This window comes from Lepisosteus oculatus, chromosome 19 (genome assembly GCF_040954835.1).
Source record: "Lepisosteus oculatus isolate fLepOcu1 chromosome 19, fLepOcu1.hap2, whole genome shotgun sequence".
NCBI classification, from domain to species: domain Eukaryota; kingdom Metazoa; phylum Chordata; class Actinopteri; order Semionotiformes; family Lepisosteidae; genus Lepisosteus; species Lepisosteus oculatus.
This window is the reverse complement of record NC_090714.1, coordinates 14,948,425-14,970,046: the sequence shown is the minus strand read 5'-3', so window position 1 is coordinate 14,970,046 and position 21,622 is coordinate 14,948,425. Positions and strand designations below refer to the sequence as shown.

The window sequence follows — 21,622 nt, the reverse complement described above, 5'->3', positions numbered from 1 at the left end:
CTGACATGCACGCACGCACGCACACACACACACTGCACCTCACGGGCCGCGACAGACTGCGCGGAGGGAGGATCGCTCACATGCGCCCCCCCCGGCTCCCTGGCAGCAGACACCAAGCCATTCCACCTCATTATACTGCTCATTCTGCCACACAAAGGCGGCAGGCACAACGCAGGAAACCAGCGGCGGTCCAGAACCGCAGGACGCCCCTGAAATGAGCTGTGCCAGAGGGGCGCCTTCAGCTACACCAGGGTCTGCTCTGCCTGCTGTAATTAACACAAGAATCTCTTCATGAACTCTAAAGGACAAACACACACTAGCAAAACGAATCCTGCATGTATAGTGGAGCGAAAAGGCTGAAGTTGTCGAACAGCACTGAGCGATTGGAGCTATGACCTGGAATCTGCACAGGGGATTTATAGAAGCCGAAGAGGCAAAGCGATCGTGGACACCGGTGCTGCTGTTTTCAGGCAACTGCAGTTTGTCCTTTCGGCCTCGCTGCAGGTACTGAGGTCAATGAAAGCCCTCTCCACAGACAAAGCGCTTCAGAAAATAACACCACACCAGTCAATATCCAAACGAGAAGGCGGCGTGTAAACTCCCTGTGCCCTCTCTGCAAGGAGATCCTGCTGTGTGCGCCGCCTCTGGGATACTGGGGGACATGCGTAGCTCAGGCCGCACATGTCTGCCGAGAGCTGAGAGTGGTCTCACAGGCCGTCCTGTGGAAGCAGTGACAGGCTGTGCAGGGTCAGTTATTGGCAGGTGCAGACACCCACCCATTTTGGAAAGACAGGGGCTATATGCTATAATGAACTGGGGTGTGTATGCAAACTCCATAGGACACATTAACATTTATGTTTTAAGGTAGATCTCCGAGATACCACCCTGCAAAGTACCTACAAGTCTAAAAACCCAATTGGAAATATTACTGCAAACTAGTACCACCCCAATAATAATAAACAGCCAACATGGTACAGTTGCAGCACTGGTTAAAGAAAAAACTGCAGTAACATACTGTAATAGTGCAAAAAAAATTTATTAAAAGTTTTAGAGAGGTCAATTAGTCATACAGACACCACACATAATCTAAAACGACACAAGCAAATGTAGCATAAAATCATTTCCTTACAAAATACAAAAACCCCTTAGGAATGTATATAAAATCTTAAATCTGTTTGTGGTATGGTTTCACGGTCTCTAAGAGTGGCAAAACATTGGATTTTTCTTCTACAAAGCAGAATATATATATTTTTTATACATAGATGTCTTGGCAATAAAAGAAACACACACAACAGAAAGTGATCTGGGACAGCTCAGCAGGACATACACAGCAGAACAAAAATATAAAGGTAACTTGCATTTTAAACCTAAATAAAGTTTAAAATGCAACAATATAAATTATGCTATGAACACTAATATTAAAAATAATGTTTGCAGCAATTTATAGCAATTAAAATTCAGCATGTTGTGCTACCGAAACAGCAGCTAAAAAGACATAAGGTTAATCAAAATTGATCTGAATACTCTGTCAAAATAAGATGCAGTTTGAATTTATCAAGACATTTTATAGCTGCAAGGCTTCTGTTTCTAGTGGTCATCCTTGAAAGATCACAATCAGGTGCCCAACGGTACACTTGAAACTTCCTGGAGCTCCACTCTGAACAAAATGGGCCTTTTAAAGTCTACATCTAGAGCAACTTGTGATGTTTTGACACATTGTGATCCACAGAAACAAGCTGTGCTACTATACTAAACACTAAACTCTATCTGTGGGTTCAATAAATATGGAATGCATTGCAAGTTACTGGTTTAGCAGAATATTCCGTTTAACAATATTTAAAACAAAAGATGGTCAATATTGTAAGAGAAATTGTGAAAATAAAACACTGTACGGCAATGCTTCTTGTACAGGCTGTACTGCTGGGTTTGCAAAATACTTACCTGAAAGAAACAGACACTAACTTCACTTTTGAAAGACAATGCAGAAGCTCTCAAATATTTGGCATGGTCCTCGTTTTTTTTTTAAACTTAAAGCTGCCTTGAAAAGTACCATTACAGTGCCTTCTTACAGAGAGGAAGAGAATCCTGTGAACCCCTACATTAATCAAGCAGCTTTTCGCTTGAGAGCTGCTTTGGGAGGTGGGATCCAAGCAGAAGATCTGCCTTGCTTGTGGGCACAGGGACTGGAGACATCACTGCAGGCCCAGAGTGATCGCCATCCCTTCCCCCGGGGGATCAGTCTGCCTTAGTGCTCTTGTGCCTCCAAGGGTAGATGAGCTCTCCAATGAACAGCTTCTTGCACAGCGCGCCCCAGGAGTCCTTGGGGTAGCAGCTATACGTGGGCGTCCTGTACCACTGCAGCACTCCACTGTACTTCAGGGGATTGATCTGGGAACGCACACAGAGAGCAGGGACACGCGCTGTGAGCTCTGCATCTGGCGTGCTTGAAGAAACGCACGACAGCACGCGGCCGCGAGCGCAGACTGTACCTCCATCAGAAGATGTAACGGTCTGCCCGGCTCCTCCTGCAGCACCCTGAACTTCACGCCAGCTGCAGCACACAGAAGGACACGGTTGGGTTCATTTCCAGTCGGGTACCAGCTGCCACGGTACAAGCTATATCTTCTTCTTCACTTGCACTGCTCCCAGCCCAGATGCTACCCAGGACCCTTGTCAGCCACAGATTCATAACACATTGATGATGGTGTCCTGATCTACAACAGTGCTTCCCAGCCCTGGTCCTGGAGGAACACCACCTGAGCTCTGCTTCTCCAGTGCTAACTGATGGATTCATGAATCAAACATGTTTCAAGATGAATTAACAAACCAAGCTAGGGGTTCTCCCTGGATGAACACAAAAGATTATATTAAAATATATTTTGCTAGTAAACACTTGCTTAGAACTGAGTTTCTGCCAAATGTTCTAATCTCTGGAATGCCTACTTTGCAAGTATGGTGGCCAGTCCATTTATCTTTGGTGCTCATTACCTGCTAATCTATAAGGTCTGCAAAGCCGGAGCCCCATGGCAAACAGAGGGAAGGAATTGATGAAGTCGACACTGAGGTGAATCAGGCCCTGGAACAGGACAACCAGCAGCCGGAGCTACAGGAAGAGAGAGGAGGACAAAACAGCAGCTGAGCGAGTCCTGTACTCTCTGGTAGATTCACGCACGCACGTTTAAAATAAACATTTACAACAGTGCTCATTTAAACTACATATGCATATTGAACTACGTCACTACACATGTTTTATTTCCGTTGCCAGATGAATTTGAAGTACAGGAAGAGAAGAAATATATTATTCTCTGTAATAAATAATGTAATAAAGTCAGAGTGGAGTGCATCTGAAGGCACGAGTGGGCCAGTAACGGCAGGGGTCAATATGTGCTTCGGATTGCTGCTGCTCGCAGAGGAAATAGCACAGGCGCTATCCATGCACGCAACACTCTGGTCCACAAAGAGCAAATACACTCCATTTCTAATGCAAGCTCTACAGCCGGCTTTCTCTGCCCCCTTGCAGGACTCTTCCCTTCCCCTCTGGTGCAGAGGGCAGACGCAGGGCACAGCGCAGCTCGGAGCCGCTCACCAGAGTGAACACCAGGTAATACAGCGCAGTGGTGGGCAGCAGGAACAGCAGGATGGTGAACAGCAGAGTCCCGATGAACAGCTGCAGAAAAGCAAGACAGCGTCTTTTTGGAGAGGCAGAAACAACAACCCCATTTTGATGCGATGTGCGAGAATCATCGAATATTTTGGTTTCAGATGGGTTTTTCTTTTTTAGTAAAACAAGACGGACAGCTAGCGCCTTAAACATTAGCAGAGAATCAACTCATTTGAATTGAGAACCAATTTCTCCATGGAGGTCCGTGCGCCGAGGGGAGGAAAGATGCTGGCCAGGGCTGACGCTGACTATTTGTCTTGGGGTTCCAGCTCCCCCTGCGGGGGCCAGAAAGCACAGAGTTTTACGCTGCCAGCTACCAGTGGATTCTGCTTTGACAACGTGGAGGAGTTCAAGGCCGCCCAGGGGAGGGATGTCTGCAGCTCACCTGGTCCAGGTCGTAGGAGCAGGAGTCCACCCTCTGCCTCAGCATGTTCCACTTCTTCCCCCGGAACAGCCGCCACAGGGAGGACAGACCATAGATCTTCAGGCAGTACAGCCTGGGGCCAGGAGACAGCAGGCTCAGCAAACCACGTGGGCAATTCACAGGGAAAAAGCAGCGATAATCTACTAACAGGACAGCAAGCGCTTTCCTTGAAGTCATTTTCTTTAGCGCAGATCACTGCTGGAGCTGGGGTTTGGTATTTTAAATGTTGGGAGCACACTGATTGCAGGGCATCCACCATGAAGCTCCACACACTTCCTCCACACCAGGTTCTAATGGCTGTGTGAGGGCCTGCACTAGACACATACAGAAACATGGGAAAAAGGGCTCTAAAACTGGTTCAGAAAATAATGATCATTGGCAAGTCCTCATTCTGTAGTCTCATGTGTGAAGAGAAAGAGAAGAACCAGACCTCGCTGCTGGGAGGGGTGGCTCTGTGGTTAAGGATCTGCGCCTGTGGCCAAAGGGTTGCCGGTTCGTATCCCGCGGCCGGCAGAGGAATCCTACTCCGTTGGGCCCCTGAGCAAGGCCCTTAACTCCAACTGCTCCAGGGGCGCCGTATAAATGGCTGACCCTGCGCTCTGATCCCCAGCTTCTCTCCCTGTCTGTGTGTCTCATGGAGAGCAAGTTGGTGTAAGCGAAAAAAAGACAAATTCCTAATATAAGAAGTTGGATACGGCCAATAAAGTGATCTTAATCTCTTACAATCTTGTGCGTCACACAGTGCACACCGTCTGAAGGTGTGTTCTGGAATTCGAAGTGTCTGCAGCTCCAGGGTAAACTCCTTTAACAAAACGTGCTCATTGTTCTCCAACATTCCCAGTACCGCATGAGATGAATGAATAAAATGTTCCCTTTAGCAAATGGTCACATTTCAAAAACAGGTCTCGCTTCCTTTCCGGTGTAATGTGCCCTATAAAGAGGGAGGGGCAGGGCGGTGAAGACCTCATCTGGCATGCCCCACACATACGAGACGGGGTGAAACCAGGGAGGAACCTCGGCAGTGTAATAGAGATCTGCCCTCTCCAGTTCAGAACAAAAGGTCAGGTGTTTCAAACCACAGCGACACAGCAGTCACCTCCAAAGTGAAAGGACAGATGGACCAACAAGATACAGAAGTCAGGGTTCAAGGTGCACAGCCTATATGTCTACAGCCAGGAACTCTCTGATAGTGTGTACGTATGTGCATCTACTAGTCCTGTCTTAAAAGCAAATCTGAGAAAAGAGCAAGTGCTTATTGGACACTGTACCCTGCCCTCTACAGGGGAGATACTTACTGTCAAAGAAAAAACACCAGCAATAGGAGTTCACAAGCCAATTCTTTCTAAATGTTTTAGGTGAAGAACCAATAAAGATGAAAGACAAAGACAAGACCAGTTTAAGTTTATATCTGAGAAGGTTTCCTCTTGAAGCAAACGGACCCTCATCAAGGGGGTTGTAAGAAGTGCAGTGGAAGCTCTTCTGATGGACCTGCCTGTACAGGTGGTGGTGACCTACCTGGCTCCATAGACATAGAAACAGTAGATGTGGAAGGTGAGCAGGGCCACGATGTCGGAGAAGACTGACAGGGCAAAGGTCAGCCCCAGGCAAGCAGACAGGCCCACGTACCACAGGATCATTTCAATGAACGGGGACATCAGGTGGATATAGCCTGCAAGGTAATTAATCTGATCAGCGGAACAATCAATCACTTAAAGAGCTGTAAAAAGTTAAGGACAATTATAACAATACAGACATTGCATCTACACAGAAACTATGCAAAAACTATTTTGCTGTCTCTTTCTCTACATTAACAAATTGCACAGCCACTCAACTTCATTACAGACCACTGGGCTATCATAATACAACAACACTACTAATTGAAGCAAATGTTTTAATGATAGTGATCCCATTTATACGATAAGTTTGGGAAAGATGTCTGCTAGACTAAAATCCAGTGGCTGCACAACACAGATGCCCAACATACTTAACTGGGCCCGGCACACCAGCCCAGCTCTGTCACTCACTGATCCACAGGTGGATGTGGTACAGGAAGAACCGGCCCAGCACCTGGTCCAGGGCCCGGTTCATCTTCAGCCCCGCCGGGGCTCCCATCAGCCACTGCAGCAGCTCCTGCAGCTCCTTGGCCACGTGCTGCAACACAACCGACACCAGGCGGTGAGAACAGGCCCAGTCCGGGAGAGAACATCTCTAATTCCACACTAATCCGCAGTCCGCTGACAGCCAGAATAACTAGACTAGACCATGAAGTGCCTAAAAGTTCCAGGCAGGACTATCAAGTCCCATTACAAATAATTACAGTTAGGACAAGTGTGAACACCTACAGATGGACTTCCATTGGCGTCAACTGGATTCTATGGGAACTATTTCAATCACTGAGTTAGAGGTGCTTCCAGGGAAATAAAAATGAGAAAAGACTCTGTATGCCATACAGATATGGCTGAAACAGTGCCTGATTCAGGGCCTTGTCACGCAGTGTTATTCTGTTGCGCGCTTTGAGCTTACATCGGCCGCGGGAACGAGAGCGTTGGCGAGGCGACCGATTCGGTTCTCTCTGTACAGCCAGGAGACGAGCAGCAGCCCCAGCACCACGTCCACCAGGAAGGACACGAAGATGTTGGCCTTTCTAAAGGAGAAGAGCACAACCTTTAGGCAGCGACCGAACCATCCGAGGCGAGTCAGAAGGACTCAGGACCTGAGCGCGAGACTCCTGGGTTGGAGGAAGACGCACGCTAACCAGTGGCCCAGAGGGAGAGGACACAGGAGTTACCTCATGAACGCCATGTGGTCCACAGCCTTCCTGGGAGAGCTGACAGTCTGTAGGTGCTCTGTCCGGTGGCCGACCTGGATACAGGTGGACAGCTTACTGGACACAAAGTGCACCGGCCACAAGTTCAGCAGCCTGTGTGAGAGAAGAAGCATGGAACACCTTTGGTGTGCTCTGCATTTGTATATATATATATGTATTTCTTCAGATTTTCACCTATGGGATGAGCTGCTGGCACACAGATACCCCAAGAAAGGGACCTAAGGTCTTTGTGGTTTTTCTAAACATCCTCTTACTTGGCCAGATGCCGTGCAAGAGCCAGCGGACCAGGGAAGAGGGTACAGTGGAGAACGTGCTCCGGCTGTCTGCTCTCTTCCGCTGGGAGATCCTCACCTGCAACGGCACCCCCTGGTCCACAGAGACAGGAGCCAGCTCAGCAGCAGGCACAGCGGGACGGAGGCTTGCTTGCAGAGCTCCACGATGATGCTGGCCTCCCTGCCCTCGGACTGCCAGTGCGTCAGCCTCAGGGGGCCGCTGTCATACCTGTCCGCGCGGAAGAGGGCCTGGCTCCGCGCCACGGTCTGGAAGACCAGCCGCAGCTCGGACGCCTCGGCCTGGGGGGCCAGCTCGGGGCCCCGGGCCGGGTGGAGCTGAGACAGCATGACCTTGCGCTGGTCGTAGTGGATGAAGGTGACCCCGTCGCCGCCCGCCGCCTCTCGCCCGGACCCGCCGGCTCCCGGGCCGAGCTGGCAGCTGAACCCCCCCCCGCCCCTCTGGCGGCTCAGCTGCAGCCAGCGGCCCTGGGGGAAGATGGTGCGGAGGTCCTGCAGGAAGCTCTCCAGCCCCTCCTGGCCCTCCTGGGGCTGGCTCCAGGACCCCAGCACGGTCAGCTCCACCCGGGTCTCGCTCTGCAGCTGGCTCAGGTACTTCTTCACCTGGCCCGGGATGAAGGGGTAGTGGATCAGCGCCAGCACCACCGCCGAGTCGTGCTCCGGCAGCCAGCGCCCAACGAGAAGCCCGCTGTCGCCCGCGTTGCAGCACCGCGGGAAAAACACCTTCAGCACCATGGCGGCCGGAGCTCTCCGGAACGACGGGACGAGCGTTATCGACAAGCCTCTTCTGGGGAGAAACGGATACGGCCGGGGTTATCCGAAAGAAACTCGGGAAAGCTCACCTCAACGATGGTCATCAAGAGCTTAGCAACCGGCCATACGGACGATCACTGCTGTTCATACAAACCTCATGGAAAAGCCATTAAACTTCATTAATAAACCCACGGTCTCGGTCTTATGGTTGCTAATATCCATCTATTTAAACATCTATAAAGTCCTTAGAAGAGCCCTGAAATATTTTATAACAGTAAATGCAAACAGTTATTAGTTTTAGCCATTCCTTAAGTAATGATCTGAGATGGCGCCACCAAAGCCTACATCGCCCTCAACTGTGGTTTCTGTGGTGGACCATTACATCGGCTCTGGGCTTACACGACTGGGCTGTTTTTCCTCTGCTTGGTGTTGGATAGAGCACCCTGTGTCAGTTAATGCCCTCACGCGTTCTTCACAAGAACCCGTTTATTCGACATTCGAGAAAAACATACTTAAGTCATTAAGGTAGAAATACTACTTCAAGTAGTTCAGGTGGGGAGCTGCGTCAGCATGCGTAGGCTGCAAAGGACCAAGTAATAGGTTTATTCCATGCTGAAAAGAGAAGAAAGAAAACACAACGTTTCGGCCGTTTCACTCCTGAAGAAGGCTCCACGGCCGAAACGTTGGGTTTTCTCTCTTCTCTATTCAGCCTAGAATAAACCTATTACTTGTTCCAATACTACTACACTCTCACTGTGTCTATTGATAAAATCCATACGCATTAGCTCACTATAAGCACTTTTTGCTCATGAAAGTTAACCAGAGATCGAAGTAGCCCTTCCGGATCTGACGAACAGGTTCACAGAGGGGCTGTCCGCCCCTTTTGTCCTTGGGAAGCCGACCTCGACCCGCAATTCCTTAGAAACCTGCTTTCACGGCATGCTCTTTGAAGATCATATTTCTGCCTTCAATTAGCTCACAGATTTGCTCAGAAGTACATACAGCCAAGCACGAAGGTCGAAGAAGATAAAAAGAAAATAGAAAATGCTTAGCTGTTCAACTAAACAGTAGCTAAACGTGAAGTCTACATTTTAATCGTTACTTATACTTTGTGTACCACAACTTCACACTTTATCATCTTAAACCTATCTAACTGAAATAAATAGTGCTTTTTACATGAACACAACAAATGGGGAAGATAATTAGCAGGCACAGAACAGACTTACTGTGTGCTTTTGACCTTCCGAATATCTTAGTCTGAGGACTTTGCTGGGCACGACCGCTGTTTCCAAATTGGTTTCATGATGGTGAGATAGGAGTGTCTGTATCTTGTAAGTGCATGGAATAATTTAAATGGAATAATAAATTATGTCGAACCCACTTAATACAGTGCTTCAGTTTGTTGCAGACTGCCACATTCACTGTAAGTACGATAGCTGTCCGTCGCTGTTACAAGTCCCGTTTGACTCCTATTTCCCACCCGAATTCGTGAAGCAACACGCCACAATATCACCTTGGGGGGCGGGGGTGGGTGTGGTCTCAGTGATAAGAAACGCCCATATCTGTGGTGCGGCTTTCTGTAGCGGGGTATTAGGATTGGAAAGAGGCAGGACAGCCTAGTGTGCCCTAGGATGAGTGTGCCATTTTGAATAAAATGAGAAATTATGTCCTTCTGCTATCCTCCGATGCCCACCAGAGTCGTTTTTAGTCGCTGAAGCCTTGCTTCCGCTTCTCCTGCTCTGTGACCAATCATTATCGGCCATGGGAGGAACACATTTTAAACCCCGCCCACAGCCCTTGTCGCTTCACCATTTCGGGTAGTAATAACCGGCCCCGACGCGGCTCTTAGCACTTCCCCCGGCGTGCAGCACACTTATTCGTCCCCCGGCGAATATGACACACAGCTACAATAGATCCGGCAGAATCTATTGTAGAGAAAGCAGACAGGTTCCAGTTCGTTCTTTTGTGCCGCCATGAAGTACAGTAATACTGTAAGACCATGTCATTTAAAACAATAATGACGAGAATTAAAATGATGGTAATTAATAGGGATAGAAATCCATAAATTATATGGTTGTAAGGAATAAGATCATGTTTAAAATGTAAAACCAGCCGGCTGACCCCTGACTTTTACACTACATTTTAAGATGACAAGCTTTAAGTATCTGGTTTTAATATTTAAGTTATTTTTTTAAGTCCATGATCGGTATATATTTAATCTATACAAATAGCGTTATTTTTTTGTAAACCGACGACAGACCTTCGAAGCTGGCGGTGTTCGGGTGAATTGAATGCTTTTAAATGCTCCAGGGCTGCACCACAGCCCTTTCAGCTGCGCGCTGTCCCTTTCCTCCTCCGTTCTGCATTTTTCTGGCTACAAACGCAGTCACCCACGCCAACCCTGTCTCGCCTCCAAGGTTACTGCAGCGCGCTTCCTAAAGGAGCAGGGCTCCAGACTTGCTCGCTCGCTTGCCCTGGTTTTCCAAGCCTCCCGGGCCAGAGAGGCAGGGGTCAGGGCCGTTGGCAGAGGAGAGACGCCCGGGTACTCACCGCCGTGCTGTCTGGCTGCCGTCTGCGCCTGTCGCAGGGCCCGGGCGCGGGTAGCTCGGCGACTCCGCAAGAGCAAGAGCGGGCTGGCTGAGCGCTACAGACTACAGGAGTCGATAACACACGACAAGCCCGATACACGTGATGGAAAAAGTCTGGATCGCTGCGTTTATTGCCCGCGTTAAACACCAAAATCTTTTAAGCCCCAGAAAATGACTGCCCCCCTCCCCTCCCCCGTGCGGTTCTACCCAGCATACGGTCTTGTGCTTTTTTCATGTTTCATTTTGTAAGGTGTTTTAAATTTTAATATTGATCGTAATGATGATCACACCAAACGCTTACTGAACTATCTGCCAGCAGGCGTCTGGTCACAGTTCAGTGACAATGTGCGGGTGTGATACCACGGTCTGCCGGCCTTATCAGGCACCAAACACAGCGCCAGACAGAGCCCTGGTATCTCCGGGACCGTGAGGTCTCACTGCACGGCTGTTTTAAACGCGGTCTGACGCCAGTACGAATTACAGTGAGATGAGGGGTTGTGCAAAGTGGTACTAAATGATAAGTTATAAACGGCACCAGGGCGCCGCAGTTGCTGTAGAGTACAGAGTCAAAAAAGTCTTATCTATCTAGAAGCAAGAGACGAAGAGAAAAATGTGTTCTGTCCCTACAAAAGGAAAACGTAATAAGGTAACTAAAAGTAAAATAGTATATTTTGTAAAATAAAAAGCAGCAGATTTTGTAAAAACATTAAAAGAAGTCCGCCTGCACAGCTTCTGTAACATCAGTAAATCACAGATAGAGCTATTCATTTCCTCAAACCGCTATGTCTATTAAGCCTCATTAATATTGTTTATTGCTTGTTTTCAATTGGTTTCGCTTTATTTTGATTAAAGCCAGTTCATGACAGAGTACAATTTAACAGAACTGATTTGCAGTACACGGTATTACTTAGCCCAGTTCTACGTTAAAGACATTTATAATGTAATTTCTCTTGCATTAAAAGGTTCGGTTCCCCTTACTGACCTATCAGGTATACTAAAAAGAAAAAAAAAACTAAGTTCAAATCAATGCAAAAATGGTGATCATGTGATTTGTTTATTTTCCTTAAAAAAAGGAAACGTTAATAAAAAAGGGCAATGGTTGTGTTTTTATAAAAGTTGCGCTACCCAAATAAAAAAACTACACTTACCAGACTGCTTGGGGGGAAAAAAAGACTACAAACCCGCAGTGGGTTATGGGTGAAAAAAACGTGCCGTCGACATGGTCTGTTTTTCTTCCTCGAGATGTGGTTGTCTGTGCGACTGTCATTGCACATTTGTACAGTATGCATGTGCATCTGAATAAATGAAGAAGGTTTTATAAAGTCGTTTCGTTGCTGGAACCATGAGTCTCGAAGACGTTTCGAGGAAGACGGACTCGTCTTCAGCAGACCAACGCGCTGTACTCCAGGATTTCACGGTGTCTTTTTTTGCCATGTGCAGACTGGGGTCGTTTCCCTGGAGAGTAAGTCAAATTCTCCTTTGGGCTGTCGAGTGATACTTATTGAACCGCTGTGTTTTGCAGCCTGGCCAAGCGCTGCAGCTTGAAGAAGCAGCTCGAGAAACTCCGAGGGCCGGGAGAGTTGCGGTCACTGTTAAAGGAATAGTGCTCTAGTGTTATAGGGGTGTCAGACATGGTAGCTGTGCCACTAAAGACCCCCCAACGTGTTCTCTTCCAGGCGCTTGAGAAGGAGGTGCAGGGTCCGGACTCTCCTGGCATCGTGCTCCGCATCCTGCAGAGGGTACAGCCGGCCGGCTCGAGTGCAAATACACCAACATGATGCATTGAATATTTCTAAAAAAAAAATAAATGAATGATCGATTACATCCCTCCCCTGTGCTTCTTTCAGACAGTCCACCATCCACTTTGTCTAAAGAACCCCCCGTCCGTTAAATACAGAAGGCTTTTCCTCTCCGAATTAATTAAAAAGGTAATTTAAACGTCAGCCGATTCACACCTTTGCACGGGACAGGTGTGCGCTTCTTTTTGCGTGTGCTCTAATTGCAGAAAAAGCAATGTCGTGCAAACTGCGCGACGTGAAGTCTAGGGCGGCCGGCGAGTCTCCTCCTCACCCCGCTCTCTAACCTCTGTAATCCTGGACAGCACGAAGCCGCGGCGGGGGCGGAGCCCCTGGACGAGCTGTACGACGCCTTCGCGGAGGTCGTGGGAGCGGGGGAAGACCAGGTCTGCCACAAGAGCTACTTTCTGGTAGGAGAGCCCCTCGTTTCCGCCCCCCCTCCCGGTTGTGTCCTGGCGCTGTACCGTCCGAGTGACGCGTCGTGTGGGGTGTCCAGCCCTCAGGGGACACGGTCAGCCTGTTGGAGAGCACGGCGCTCGTCTCAGACGGCACCACGGGCCTGGTGACCTGGCAGGCGGCGCAGCACCTCGCCGAGTGGGCCATGGAGCGGCCCGAGCTCTTCCGCGGCAGGTAGGGTCTTAAAACCCGCCCTCCACGACACTCACTAGCTTGGGGGGGGGGGGCGCAGCCTGTCTTCGCGGGGGTGTCGGAACGTCCCCCTTTTCTCCCCGCAGGGCGGTGCTGGAGCTGGGCAGCGGCGCGGGCCTGACCGGGGCGGTCGTGTGCAAGTCCTGCCGCCCCCGCAGGTACACGTTCAGCGACGGCCACCCCAGCGTGCTGCAGCTCCTGCGGGGCAACTTGGCGCTGAACGGGCTGGCCCCCCCGGGCACCCCTACCCCCGGGCCGGGCACCCCGGCCGTCTCCGTGGCGGAGCTGGACTGGGACGCCGCAGCCCCGGAGCAGCTGGAGGGCTTTCAGGCCGACACGGTCATCGCGTCAGGTGCTGTGGCCCCGGCTGCCTCCCGAAAGGAGCTCCTTTCCTCGTGTCGGTTTCCTTGTTCTCCTCTATGGAAAGCCGGAAAACACTCGTTTTCTTTTGCACAGAGGCGCAGCTTAAAAGGACTTGGAAATGCGTCTTCAGAACTAGATGATCACTACAACCAAGATGCAGACTCTGCTAGCCCAGAGATCACGGTCCAAACCCATAAGCTTCTAATAAGATCACTTTATTGGCCATATACAATTTCTTGTATTGGGAATTTGTCTTTTCGCATACCCCAGCTTGCTCTCCATGAGACACACAGACGGGGAGAGAAGCTGGGGGTCAGAGCCCAGGGTCAACCGTTTATACGGCGCCCCTGGAGCAGTTGGGGTGAAGGGCCTTGCTCAGGGGCCCAGCATAGTAGGATTCCTCTGCCGGCCGCAGGATACGAACCAGCAACCTTCCAGCCACAGGCGCAGATCCTGAGCCACAGAGCCACCTCATGTGTAATAGTTTCAAATGTTACACACTTAGAGCTGGATTAACCCCTGGCTAGAGTTTTGTTCTAAAAAGGCCCTTCCGGTCCTGTCTGTCTTTTTGTTCGACACAGATGTGGTGTACGACCCCGGTGTCATCTGTGCGCTAGTGGGGCTGCTCCTCAAGCTTTTAAAGCTTCCTGTGCAGAGCAGGAGCCCTGACGTCTACATAGCCTCCACCATCCGAAACCCCGAGACGTACCGCCTCTTCAAGAGCGAGCTTGGTAAGACCCGTGTGCCCCCCAGGACAGGGGTCTCGAAATCGTTCCCCTGTGTATGATCCTGCCTTGTGCTCATTCCTTGCCAGCTCACCACAGCCCACGACTGGACTAGGAAGTTATTCAAATCGAACGGCTGGATGATCTTTTATTTTTTGTCTGCAGATAAAGCTGGAATCAAACATCGATCGGTTCCTGGTCCTACAGCACAGGTCTTCCCCTACGACAGAAAATCTACCATCGAAATTGTACAACTCCATTTATTAAATAAAGTGCTTTATTAAAAAAAGTAAACCGTTCTTTTTTTTGTACATAGAGGGTTTTTTTTCTGAACAGGTTTACAGTCCTTTCGATCTGGGTTCGAGTTGAAGACTCCTATTACTAGGAAATCTAATTCACGGTGAATGAGCACCACGCTGGCAGACAACTTCGAAGAGAAGCAAAATCCAAGGGCACCTGAGAAAGTGAAGCGAATTCATCCTCGTAATAAAACCAAGCTGGTCTCTCCCCGAGCCACTCCTGCTGCGCTTTGTCCCCGCTGAAGTTCGGACCCGGGCGAGTGTGGTACCGGGTCAGACCCGGAACCACACTGCGCTGTTCATTAATCTACAGGCCTCGCTGTGTGGGGATGTGTGTGGTCTTGCTGCCCTCTTCCTCAAGGCAGTAACCAAGCCGTGTAGGAAGCCCTCTGAAACGTAACCACACTGGTCACGGCCAGGTGTAGGTACTGATCCAAGAGTGTCGTCCAGCTGTTTCTAGTGTAAGTGCTGAGAATCTGCCGCAGTCTGTTACACAGCAGGGTCCTCAAGAGCGTAGGTGGGGCAGATGTGCCCGGTCTGGCCAGCAGCTGTTCTTGCGACGCTGGCCACCTGCGCCAGGTGGGGTTTTCACTGGACGTCTCCGGTGAGGAGAGGGAGGACAGTCTGCTCCCAGCTCTCATCCCAGCGCTGCAGGCCACAATCCCTCAGGGTCCTTCTGAAGGTACCCAGCATTCCCTGGACACCAGGGAAGTCTGCAAGTAGCATCTGAACAGAGAAGGGCAGAAGAGAAATGAGTGAGGATGGCAGTACATGCAGACATTCAACGTGTCATAAGCTCTCCATAACCTAACAGCCTGGGACTCCTGGATTCAACTGGACATATTTCCAATCTGTTTCACTGAAATGATCTAATGCACATGAAACACAAGGCATAATGCTTTTCCCTCAAGGAACTTTCCAGTTCCTGAAAGTTCCCATCTGCACAATCCCTCAGCTAGAGCTGCGATACTCTGTGCAGGGAAAGGCCATAATGAAAGTGGTGGTTGCAGTGGATGGTGTACGCTCTGTTCCCTGCCTCCTTGAAAGTGCACAAAAGAGGCAAACTCAGAACTCGACAGCTAGCCAGATGCTGATGCATCTCATGCAATAGAAACAGCGGGATTGTGGAGGCAGCCAGCACAATTATTGGTGCGCAACAGCTACAGCTGTCAGGCATCTATGTCAAACAAACAGTGCGGCCAGTATAATCAGTATAATCACAGTCACAACCACCCCTTGCAGAGCGCGTTTGAGCTCGATTTAGACCAGCCAGACTTAAATTAACCTGCTTAATTTGAACAAATGACTATATTTTCTTTCTCATCTTGCATGTCTCATACTTGCAAATGGTACCCAAGTAATGGGCTCGTGTTGTGTTAACTGTATTGTGCAGTGAGTTATGTCCTTTACCTGCCTGCAAAGGGACAGTAACACCACGTGTGAAGGCTGAGACAGTGCTTTCCTTCTCACTGCATCAAACACAAGGCCTCCTGATAACCACCCCCACTTCCAGTACCTTCAGCTGCTCAGCCAGCTCCTGCGAGTCCTGAAATATCAGCCCGTTCTCCCCCTGCTTCACCAGCTCATGCAGACTGTGGGGGAGAAAGAGAGCAGTGAGATTTCTATCTAGAGAGGGCAGTAGAGTGCTCTAGGTCAGGATAATCCCAGGAATCAGCACTAAGGGCTGAAAGGCCTTTTTCTGCTGATGTCTGCAATCGGACTGGAGTCTTGACATTTGAAAACCTGTTTCACTTCTCACCGTGTAACACCGGGGGCGCAGGTCCCAGCTGTGCTGATAAAAAAGCCTGGATCACAGCCTCTAGTGCAGAACAGATTACAATCCAGATGGATACAACTTTTATTTGCTTATATTCTTTTTTAAAATAACCTCATCGACTTACACACTGTGAAGCATTAAAAATGCAACACTATTGACTCCAGTACTCATTTGCAGTGTCTTTAATGCCTCTCAGTGCCTATATTAAAGTGCCTCTTGCCTCTGCAGGGTCAAGCCAGGAGATGTGCTCTCTGTAAGCTCTGGGCTCACCATTGGAAGCGTATGGCACAGACGGGGAGGCAGCAGCCAAACATGTCCACCACCTTCATCGGGAGGTCGAGGCCGCTGGACGACTTGTGCAGGCAGACGCCCAAGTCCGCTGACCCTGCCAACGAGAGCTCAGAGTGAAAAACCCCTCCTTCCGTTCGGGGCCCGAGCAGAGCTGGAAAGCGCACACGATGATGACATCAGTTTGACAGGGCCACGCTAAACAGACAGAAAACAGGACAATTCCTCTTCGGGCTGGCACCAAAAACCGTGCGTGCAAACGTTCAGCTAAACAGGGGTGTAACTGATCTCTGTAAAGGCTGAAGGATCGTAATGAGCTGGTCTATTAGTTGGCTGCTGTGGTTTGTGGTTTTCACTAACAAGCTGCACAGCGGCGTCTTACTCTGGTCAAGTCTGTACAGACCCAGCAGTGAACGTGCCTGGAATTCCACAGAGTTTCTGAAGCACTTACCAAGCAAGACTGGGTAGTCCTCTGCTTCCAACCATGGGGTGCAGATCTGCACGTGCTTGAAATGCATTCCCTCAATCAAGTTTTTGTAGTACTGCTTCTGAGGACCCTTGCCTAAATATACAATCAGGAATAAAGGAAATTCAACGCTGTCTGCAATTTTTTAAAGCTCTGCGTGATCTTGTTTATGCATTTATTTTATAGCAAAGGGGTTGGTGAAGTGAATGGTTGTAAGGAGTCTCTGCACCTGAAAGCATACCTGTGATGACACAGACTAGGGAGGGTAGTGTAGCTCCATCCTTAATAAAACCCTCATATTCTGTTAAAAAAAATACAGAGAAAATATTAGGCTGTAGAACAGGGATCACTTCATTTCATGTCAGGTTAATACCACTTGGGGAACCTCAAATGTCCACTTTATTTTTGCTTTACCTCCTGAGCTGTATGTCTAAGTTTTGTTTCCTACCATTTCAGTCTGACCCACTATTTACTTCTAACTATTGTTCTTAAAACCTATAACACATTTTTTAACCCTGCGGACGTCCTCACAAAAATGGTTCAATTCCAGGTACGTTGCAGATTTGAATCAAATGGAAGCAGCAACAAATGGACATTTTTACAGAATCTGTGTTACAACCGGCTTCGAGTCGGAGTTCTTTACCTTCAAGGGCCTTCAGCAGCACAGAGAAATCTTCATCCTCTGACAACGGAAACAAGAGGAATGGCGAGAGAAGCCATGGTTATAAAAACAGAAAAGAAAACGTATACTTAAAAGGGTTCCACTCAATTCTTATGATGAGATCCCAGCAGTAAAGACACTTGTGCACTCGGTGCAAAGGGCTCCTGTACTCACTATATGGACTTTCACTATACAGTACATGGCGTCTGGGCGCAGTCAGGAGACATCTAATCAGGAAGCATTATTCAGACCCAGCTGGTCTTCTGGCTGAAACCATTACTGACTTTTATAAGAACAGAGCGAAGCTGCAGAGAACTGTGTGCTGGAGTTTGCCTTGTTTATTCTGATTCAATTCTTCATACTGACCAGGCCATCGTATCTCTTTTCTGTCCTCATATTCGTTAAGTATTATTCTGGGTCAAGACCCATTACTCTACAAAAACAGGTTTCCTTTTCTGTGGACAGGGGCGGGGGGCTTCTCAGGTCCGAGAGACTGTGGACAGTGAATGAGAGCCTGACCTGTCCAGCTGGTGCTGCTCAGCAGGAGGGCAGGACGTCCCACAGCATACGTCACGGTCCCGGTCACGGGGTCAAGCTCTGTGAAGGCCGTCCGGTCCGCCCCGTCACCTTCGCGCTGGGCCCTACGGCACCCGTACAGTGGTTAGACCAGCGTTCTTCAGAACCGAGCCCAGCCACTGTAGTGGAAATCTAATGAGTTAATTGATTCTTAAAAATGTAGAGAGCTTTGAAAAAAAAATATATTGGTGCTTTTAGATAATATTTCAAGGATATAACTGCTATGCTACAGTACGTGCAGAATTTTAGAAAACAGTTCGTCAACAAAGTACACTGTTTAGGTTAGTTTAGAAGACAATGTACCAAAATAATATATGCTGTCTGGGTCATTAGAATTAGCTGAAAGTAACTGATAAGCTTTGAAAAACAAATCTAGTTTTCTTCTCTCGCTCTATGATGTAATCTGTTTTCTCTTAGAGAAAGGGGAAGTTTTAGAAGGGACCAAGTGCTGAACTTTTTTACAGCGCAACGTCTTATAAAAACCCTGTACTGCTTGTAACAAATTGAGTCTCTGGTTGCACTTGGCGAAGTGGCAGCAGGGCTCCCAATATTGCAATATTGAAATAAAGACCTTACTCAGGTGAGAACTCTCTCTTGTGGCTTCCTTGATAGTTATATTTCCATGACACCACGCACAACAAGGACAGCCAGGTCACCAGTCAGAAAGCACTGGGCTAGCTCAGAATTCAGAATACTACGTGGATGACAAATGAATATCAGCACTGCATTGGACTAGAACTTAGAACGTTTAAATTCAATGCAGCACCTGTCACTGCATTTGGAGCACGTTTTCCATTGCCACCTAGATCTAGCTCAGCAGTTTGACTGCATCCTGTCCAACTTCCGCATCTCAGCGCTGCCCTCCCCTCGCTTTGTTGCGAGACCCCTCAAGTTTCACCAGAGCGCATTACAACTTTCAACAAGAAGCCTCCCTCCAAATACCTGAAATGCCATAAAGGCAAATATTTGTTAGTGTATAGGATGTCACCCATTCTCCCGAGGTAAAAATATGCCATATAAAAATCCGACTCACCTGGTTTTAAACGGGGGAAAATCTTTTGCCATTTTCAGAAACAAGCTGTGCTTTGACTCCAAAGATGCCTCTTTAAATATCATGGGTGGTTTGTCATAAAGTGTTGTTGCCCTTACAAAAGACAAAAAAAAGAACACCAGTGTTATGAAAATACCCTACCAGTGTCCACACCTTTGTGTGGACTGCTGTTACTGCTGCTTTTATTGAACTGCAAGACAACAGCTGAGCATCAGAGTAATATTGCCTTCGTCGTTTTCGGTGGGTCCCTTACTTTATATCCCAGTTTCTGTGCAGGTCCTCCTTCATGGCGTTGGTGACGCAGAGGTTGTAATCCGAACATCTTCCGAAACACCTTTCGTACCTAAGAGAAGTGAGAGCATTAGAGTCGCTGGAAGTTATCTGGCTTTTACTTTTCAAGGTTTGGCTCTGAACCGTGCAATTCGTTCTGGCTGTCCCAGTGGGCGCAGTACTTTACTGACCACTTGGCAATCCGGACGATGGGATGCTTCTCTCCGTGGGTGAGAGACATAATGGTGTATCCATAGTTGTGCCAGTCAATGATGAAGCTGCTGCCCCAGACTGCACACAGGAGCCAGGTGACAGCTATACTGGGCAAGCCTGGTGGATTCTGCAAGAATATATAGAAACAGGGATGCCTTGCTCCAGGGATCACATGCAACACGGAACTGGTGACTTTGGAGCCAGGCAGGCAGGGCGACAGACATGAACAGTGAAAAGTACCTCCTCCAGATCTCGCTGCATCAAAGTGGAATTTTAGACCACAGCCGGGTCTTCACATTTCTGCATCACAAAAAAAACAACCTGTTTCGTTCGAACAGCTAAAGGCCCTTACTTGCAGCAGAACGTGGGCGGGGGTGTCGATCTTCAACAGGATGCAGAGCAGCTGCAGTGACTGCAGAACAACCTTCGTCACATACTGGAGAACCCTGGGACCAACTGCAAGCGCAGAGAGAGGGCTGAAGTTGAAGAGGCATATGGCTGACAAAACACACACACACACACACTAAATGCTGGAGAATCACATTGACACAGTTAATACCCAGGTAGCACGCCTGCAATACAGTGACTCTTTCTGACACATAAAGGCAGAACCGAGATGGAATATTCATTTCACTTCAACAAACGTTATTGGCATGACCTATGAATTGCAGTGTTGCCAAAGAGTGTATAATCAACAGAACATCTACAGTACAAACATCACAGGACAAGTGCATACATCAAACAAGACAGAAACATTATTGGGGGACAGGCTCACAGTCTGTCGACCCTCTTGGCTCGATTTGAAGGGGAAACATATTTGCATGAATTTGTTTCTGTGTGCTTAGCCACTGCACTGATGGGTCCAATCCCACATTACCTGTCAGCCCTTTCAGATCCGAAATGGGGACGATCTTTATTTTCTCACTAGCAAGAACATCCGAGTGTGGTTTTGTACCTAGAAGTAGGAGAATCACAGCTTCCAAAAATCAAATTAACACACATAACAGTACATAATACATAAAATCAGTAGTTAAGCACCGCCTGAATTAAATTTCGGATAAGAGCCGAGTTTGAATGAAACCCTGCAGACACACCGCCCCCCCCCCCAGTACCAGGACTGCTCACACCTAGGCTAGCGGAAACCTGAAGGATGTCTTTGATGCTTACAGTATAACGCACTCTGCCTGGCTTGTGTAGCTGCTGAACGCCGCATTACTGGGAAACCAGGTGAGGTTTGTGCGTAAACCACGAACGTAATGCAGGTCTGCAAAAGATGATTGCGATGTTTTGGTAGCGACGTTTTCTACCGAGCCCATGACAGGGCTGCCTGTAATCATACATAAAAGTGTCGCTCGCAGCTCAACTCGAACCTGTGCATAGAGTGGGAACCCCGCTCCAAGATACTGGTCCGCGAGTGAGAAAGTAATCACACCCGTAATTTACACCCTCCAAACGTGCCCGAATCCGCTAGTCCCTGTCTTACAAACCACAAAATCGCGCCTTTCCTCGAAAACAAGAGCTCATCCTCTGCATCGGAAACATTTACCAAGGTAACCAACGAAGGAGACGCGGTATCCGTGCTTGCTGAGGGAGATGCAGTGGTATTGCATGCGGGGGCTCCGACCGACGTCCCCCAACACCAGCACGCAGACGCTGCGGTTTGTGCGCGCTCTGCTAGCCCGAGACCTCCGTGCAATCAGTAAGACGCACCCCACTACAATAACAGGGAGAACCGCCCAAGACGAACCGGGCCGGGTCACACAGTAACTGCAGGCAAAGCCCACCGCCACCAACAGCACCAGGACGCCGGCCATGATTGTGTTCCTGGGTCAGTATGACGTGGCGATGAAGGAAGTGGAATTTAAAGAGAAAGTGCGCCAGTATTTCGCGACTGTTATAACACACGGTAATCTAATTTAAAATACCGCGCAGGATTTAAAAATAAA

The 21,622-nt window shown here is 48.7% G+C and overlaps 3 protein-coding genes across 11 annotated transcripts; 1 reads left to right on the top strand and 2 right to left on the bottom strand.

The window, feature by feature from the left end:
- Positions 1-1,017: 1,017 nt before the first annotated feature.
- pigq (phosphatidylinositol glycan anchor biosynthesis, class Q) lies at positions 1,018-10,857 on the bottom strand. Of its 5 annotated transcripts, none has more exons than XM_069181033.1 (12): positions 10,506-10,857; positions 9,806-9,880; positions 7,264-7,990; positions 6,874-7,005; positions 6,609-6,729; positions 6,110-6,236; positions 5,601-5,754; positions 4,047-4,158; positions 3,587-3,667; positions 2,989-3,103; positions 2,490-2,551; positions 1,018-2,388 (listed from the first exon to the last, which is right to left on the bottom strand). In XM_069181033.1, the coding sequence occupies exons 3-12, from the start codon at positions 7,935-7,937 to the stop codon at positions 2,236-2,238; spliced, it is 1,731 nt and encodes a 576-aa protein (XP_069037134.1). In that variant the 5' UTR covers positions 7,938-7,990; positions 9,806-9,880; positions 10,506-10,857; the 3' UTR covers positions 1,018-2,235. The 5 variants fall into 5 exon arrangements, with proteins under 5 accessions (XP_069037134.1, XP_015215921.2, XP_015215922.2 ...); XM_015360435.2 differs by lacking the exon at positions 10,506-10,857 and adding an exon at positions 10,216-10,467; XM_015360436.2 differs by lacking the exons at positions 9,806-9,880; positions 10,506-10,857 and adding an exon at positions 9,337-9,494 and having other exon boundaries at positions 7,264-7,989.
- Positions 10,858-11,103: 246 nt separating this feature from the next.
- Positions 11,104-14,369, top strand: eef2kmt (eukaryotic elongation factor 2 lysine methyltransferase). 2 transcript variants are annotated; one of them, XM_015360441.2, is made up of 8 exons: positions 11,104-11,189; positions 12,220-12,282; positions 12,391-12,471; positions 12,645-12,749; positions 12,836-12,969; positions 13,074-13,339; positions 13,932-14,081; positions 14,241-14,369. In XM_015360441.2, the coding sequence occupies exons 1-8, from the start codon at positions 11,154-11,156 to the stop codon at positions 14,357-14,359; spliced, it is 954 nt and encodes a 317-aa protein (XP_015215927.2). In that variant the 5' UTR covers positions 11,104-11,153; the 3' UTR covers positions 14,360-14,369. The 2 variants fall into 2 exon arrangements, with proteins under 2 accessions (XP_015215927.2, XP_006637368.2); XM_006637305.3 differs by lacking the exon at positions 11,104-11,189 and adding an exon at positions 11,709-12,005.
- On the bottom strand, positions 14,335-21,573 carry alg1 (ALG1 chitobiosyldiphosphodolichol beta-mannosyltransferase). 4 transcript variants are annotated; one of them, XM_069181034.1, is made up of 13 exons: positions 21,223-21,573; positions 20,554-20,631; positions 20,029-20,174; positions 19,655-19,803; positions 19,447-19,536; positions 19,176-19,286; positions 18,086-18,207; positions 17,549-17,587; positions 17,135-17,206; positions 16,891-17,001; positions 16,422-16,536; positions 15,891-15,966; positions 14,335-15,100 (listed from the first exon to the last, which is right to left on the bottom strand). In XM_069181034.1, the coding sequence occupies exons 1-13, from the start codon at positions 21,488-21,490 to the stop codon at positions 14,963-14,965; spliced, it is 1,515 nt and encodes a 504-aa protein (XP_069037135.1). In that variant the 5' UTR covers positions 21,491-21,573; the 3' UTR covers positions 14,335-14,962. The 4 variants fall into 4 exon arrangements, with proteins under 4 accessions (XP_069037135.1, XP_069037137.1, XP_069037136.1 ...); XM_069181036.1 differs by having other exon boundaries at positions 20,029-20,132; XM_069181035.1 differs by having other exon boundaries at positions 17,147-17,206; positions 21,223-21,570.
- Positions 21,574-21,622: the final 49 nt, after the last annotated feature.

What these genes read in the sequence shown, in the direction of transcription:
- pigq (XM_069181033.1), bottom strand. Translation starts at nt 7,937, where the DNA reads ATGGTGCTGAAGGTGTTTTTCCCGCGGTGCTGCAACGCGGGCGACAGC. An exon ending in CCACATCCACCTGTGGATCA is followed by an intron (nt 5,755 to 6,109) that starts GTGAGTGACAGA and finishes ATTACCTTGCAG; the next exon opens with GCTATATCCACCTGATGTCC. An exon ending in GCTCCTACGACCTGGACCAG is followed by an intron (nt 3,668 to 4,046) that starts GTGAGCTGCAGA and finishes GCTTTTCTGCAG; the next exon opens with CTGTTCATCGGGACTCTGCT.
- eef2kmt (XM_006637305.3), top strand. Translation starts at nt 11,886, where the DNA reads ATGAGTCTCGAAGACGTTTCGAGGAAGACGGACTCGTCTTCAGCAGAC. An exon ending in GCCACAAGAGCTACTTTCTG is followed by an intron (nt 12,750 to 12,835) that starts GTAGGAGAGCCC and finishes TGGGGTGTCCAG; the next exon opens with CCCTCAGGGGACACGGTCAG. An exon ending in CCTCTTCAAGAGCGAGCTTG is followed by an intron (nt 14,082 to 14,240) that starts GTAAGACCCGTG and finishes TTTTGTCTGCAG; the next exon opens with ATAAAGCTGGAATCAAACAT.
- alg1 (XM_069181034.1), bottom strand. Translation starts at nt 21,490, where the DNA reads ATGGCCGGCGTCCTGGTGCTGTTGGTGGCGGTGGGCTTTGCCTGCAGT. An exon ending in ATCGTCCGGATTGCCAAGTG is followed by an intron (nt 19,537 to 19,654) that starts GTCAGTAAAGTA and finishes CACTTCTCTTAG; the next exon opens with GTACGAAAGGTGTTTCGGAA. An exon ending in GCTGCTGAAGGCCCTTGAAG is followed by an intron (nt 17,207 to 17,548) that starts GTAAAGAACTCC and finishes TTTTTTTAACAG; the next exon opens with AATATGAGGGTTTTATTAAG.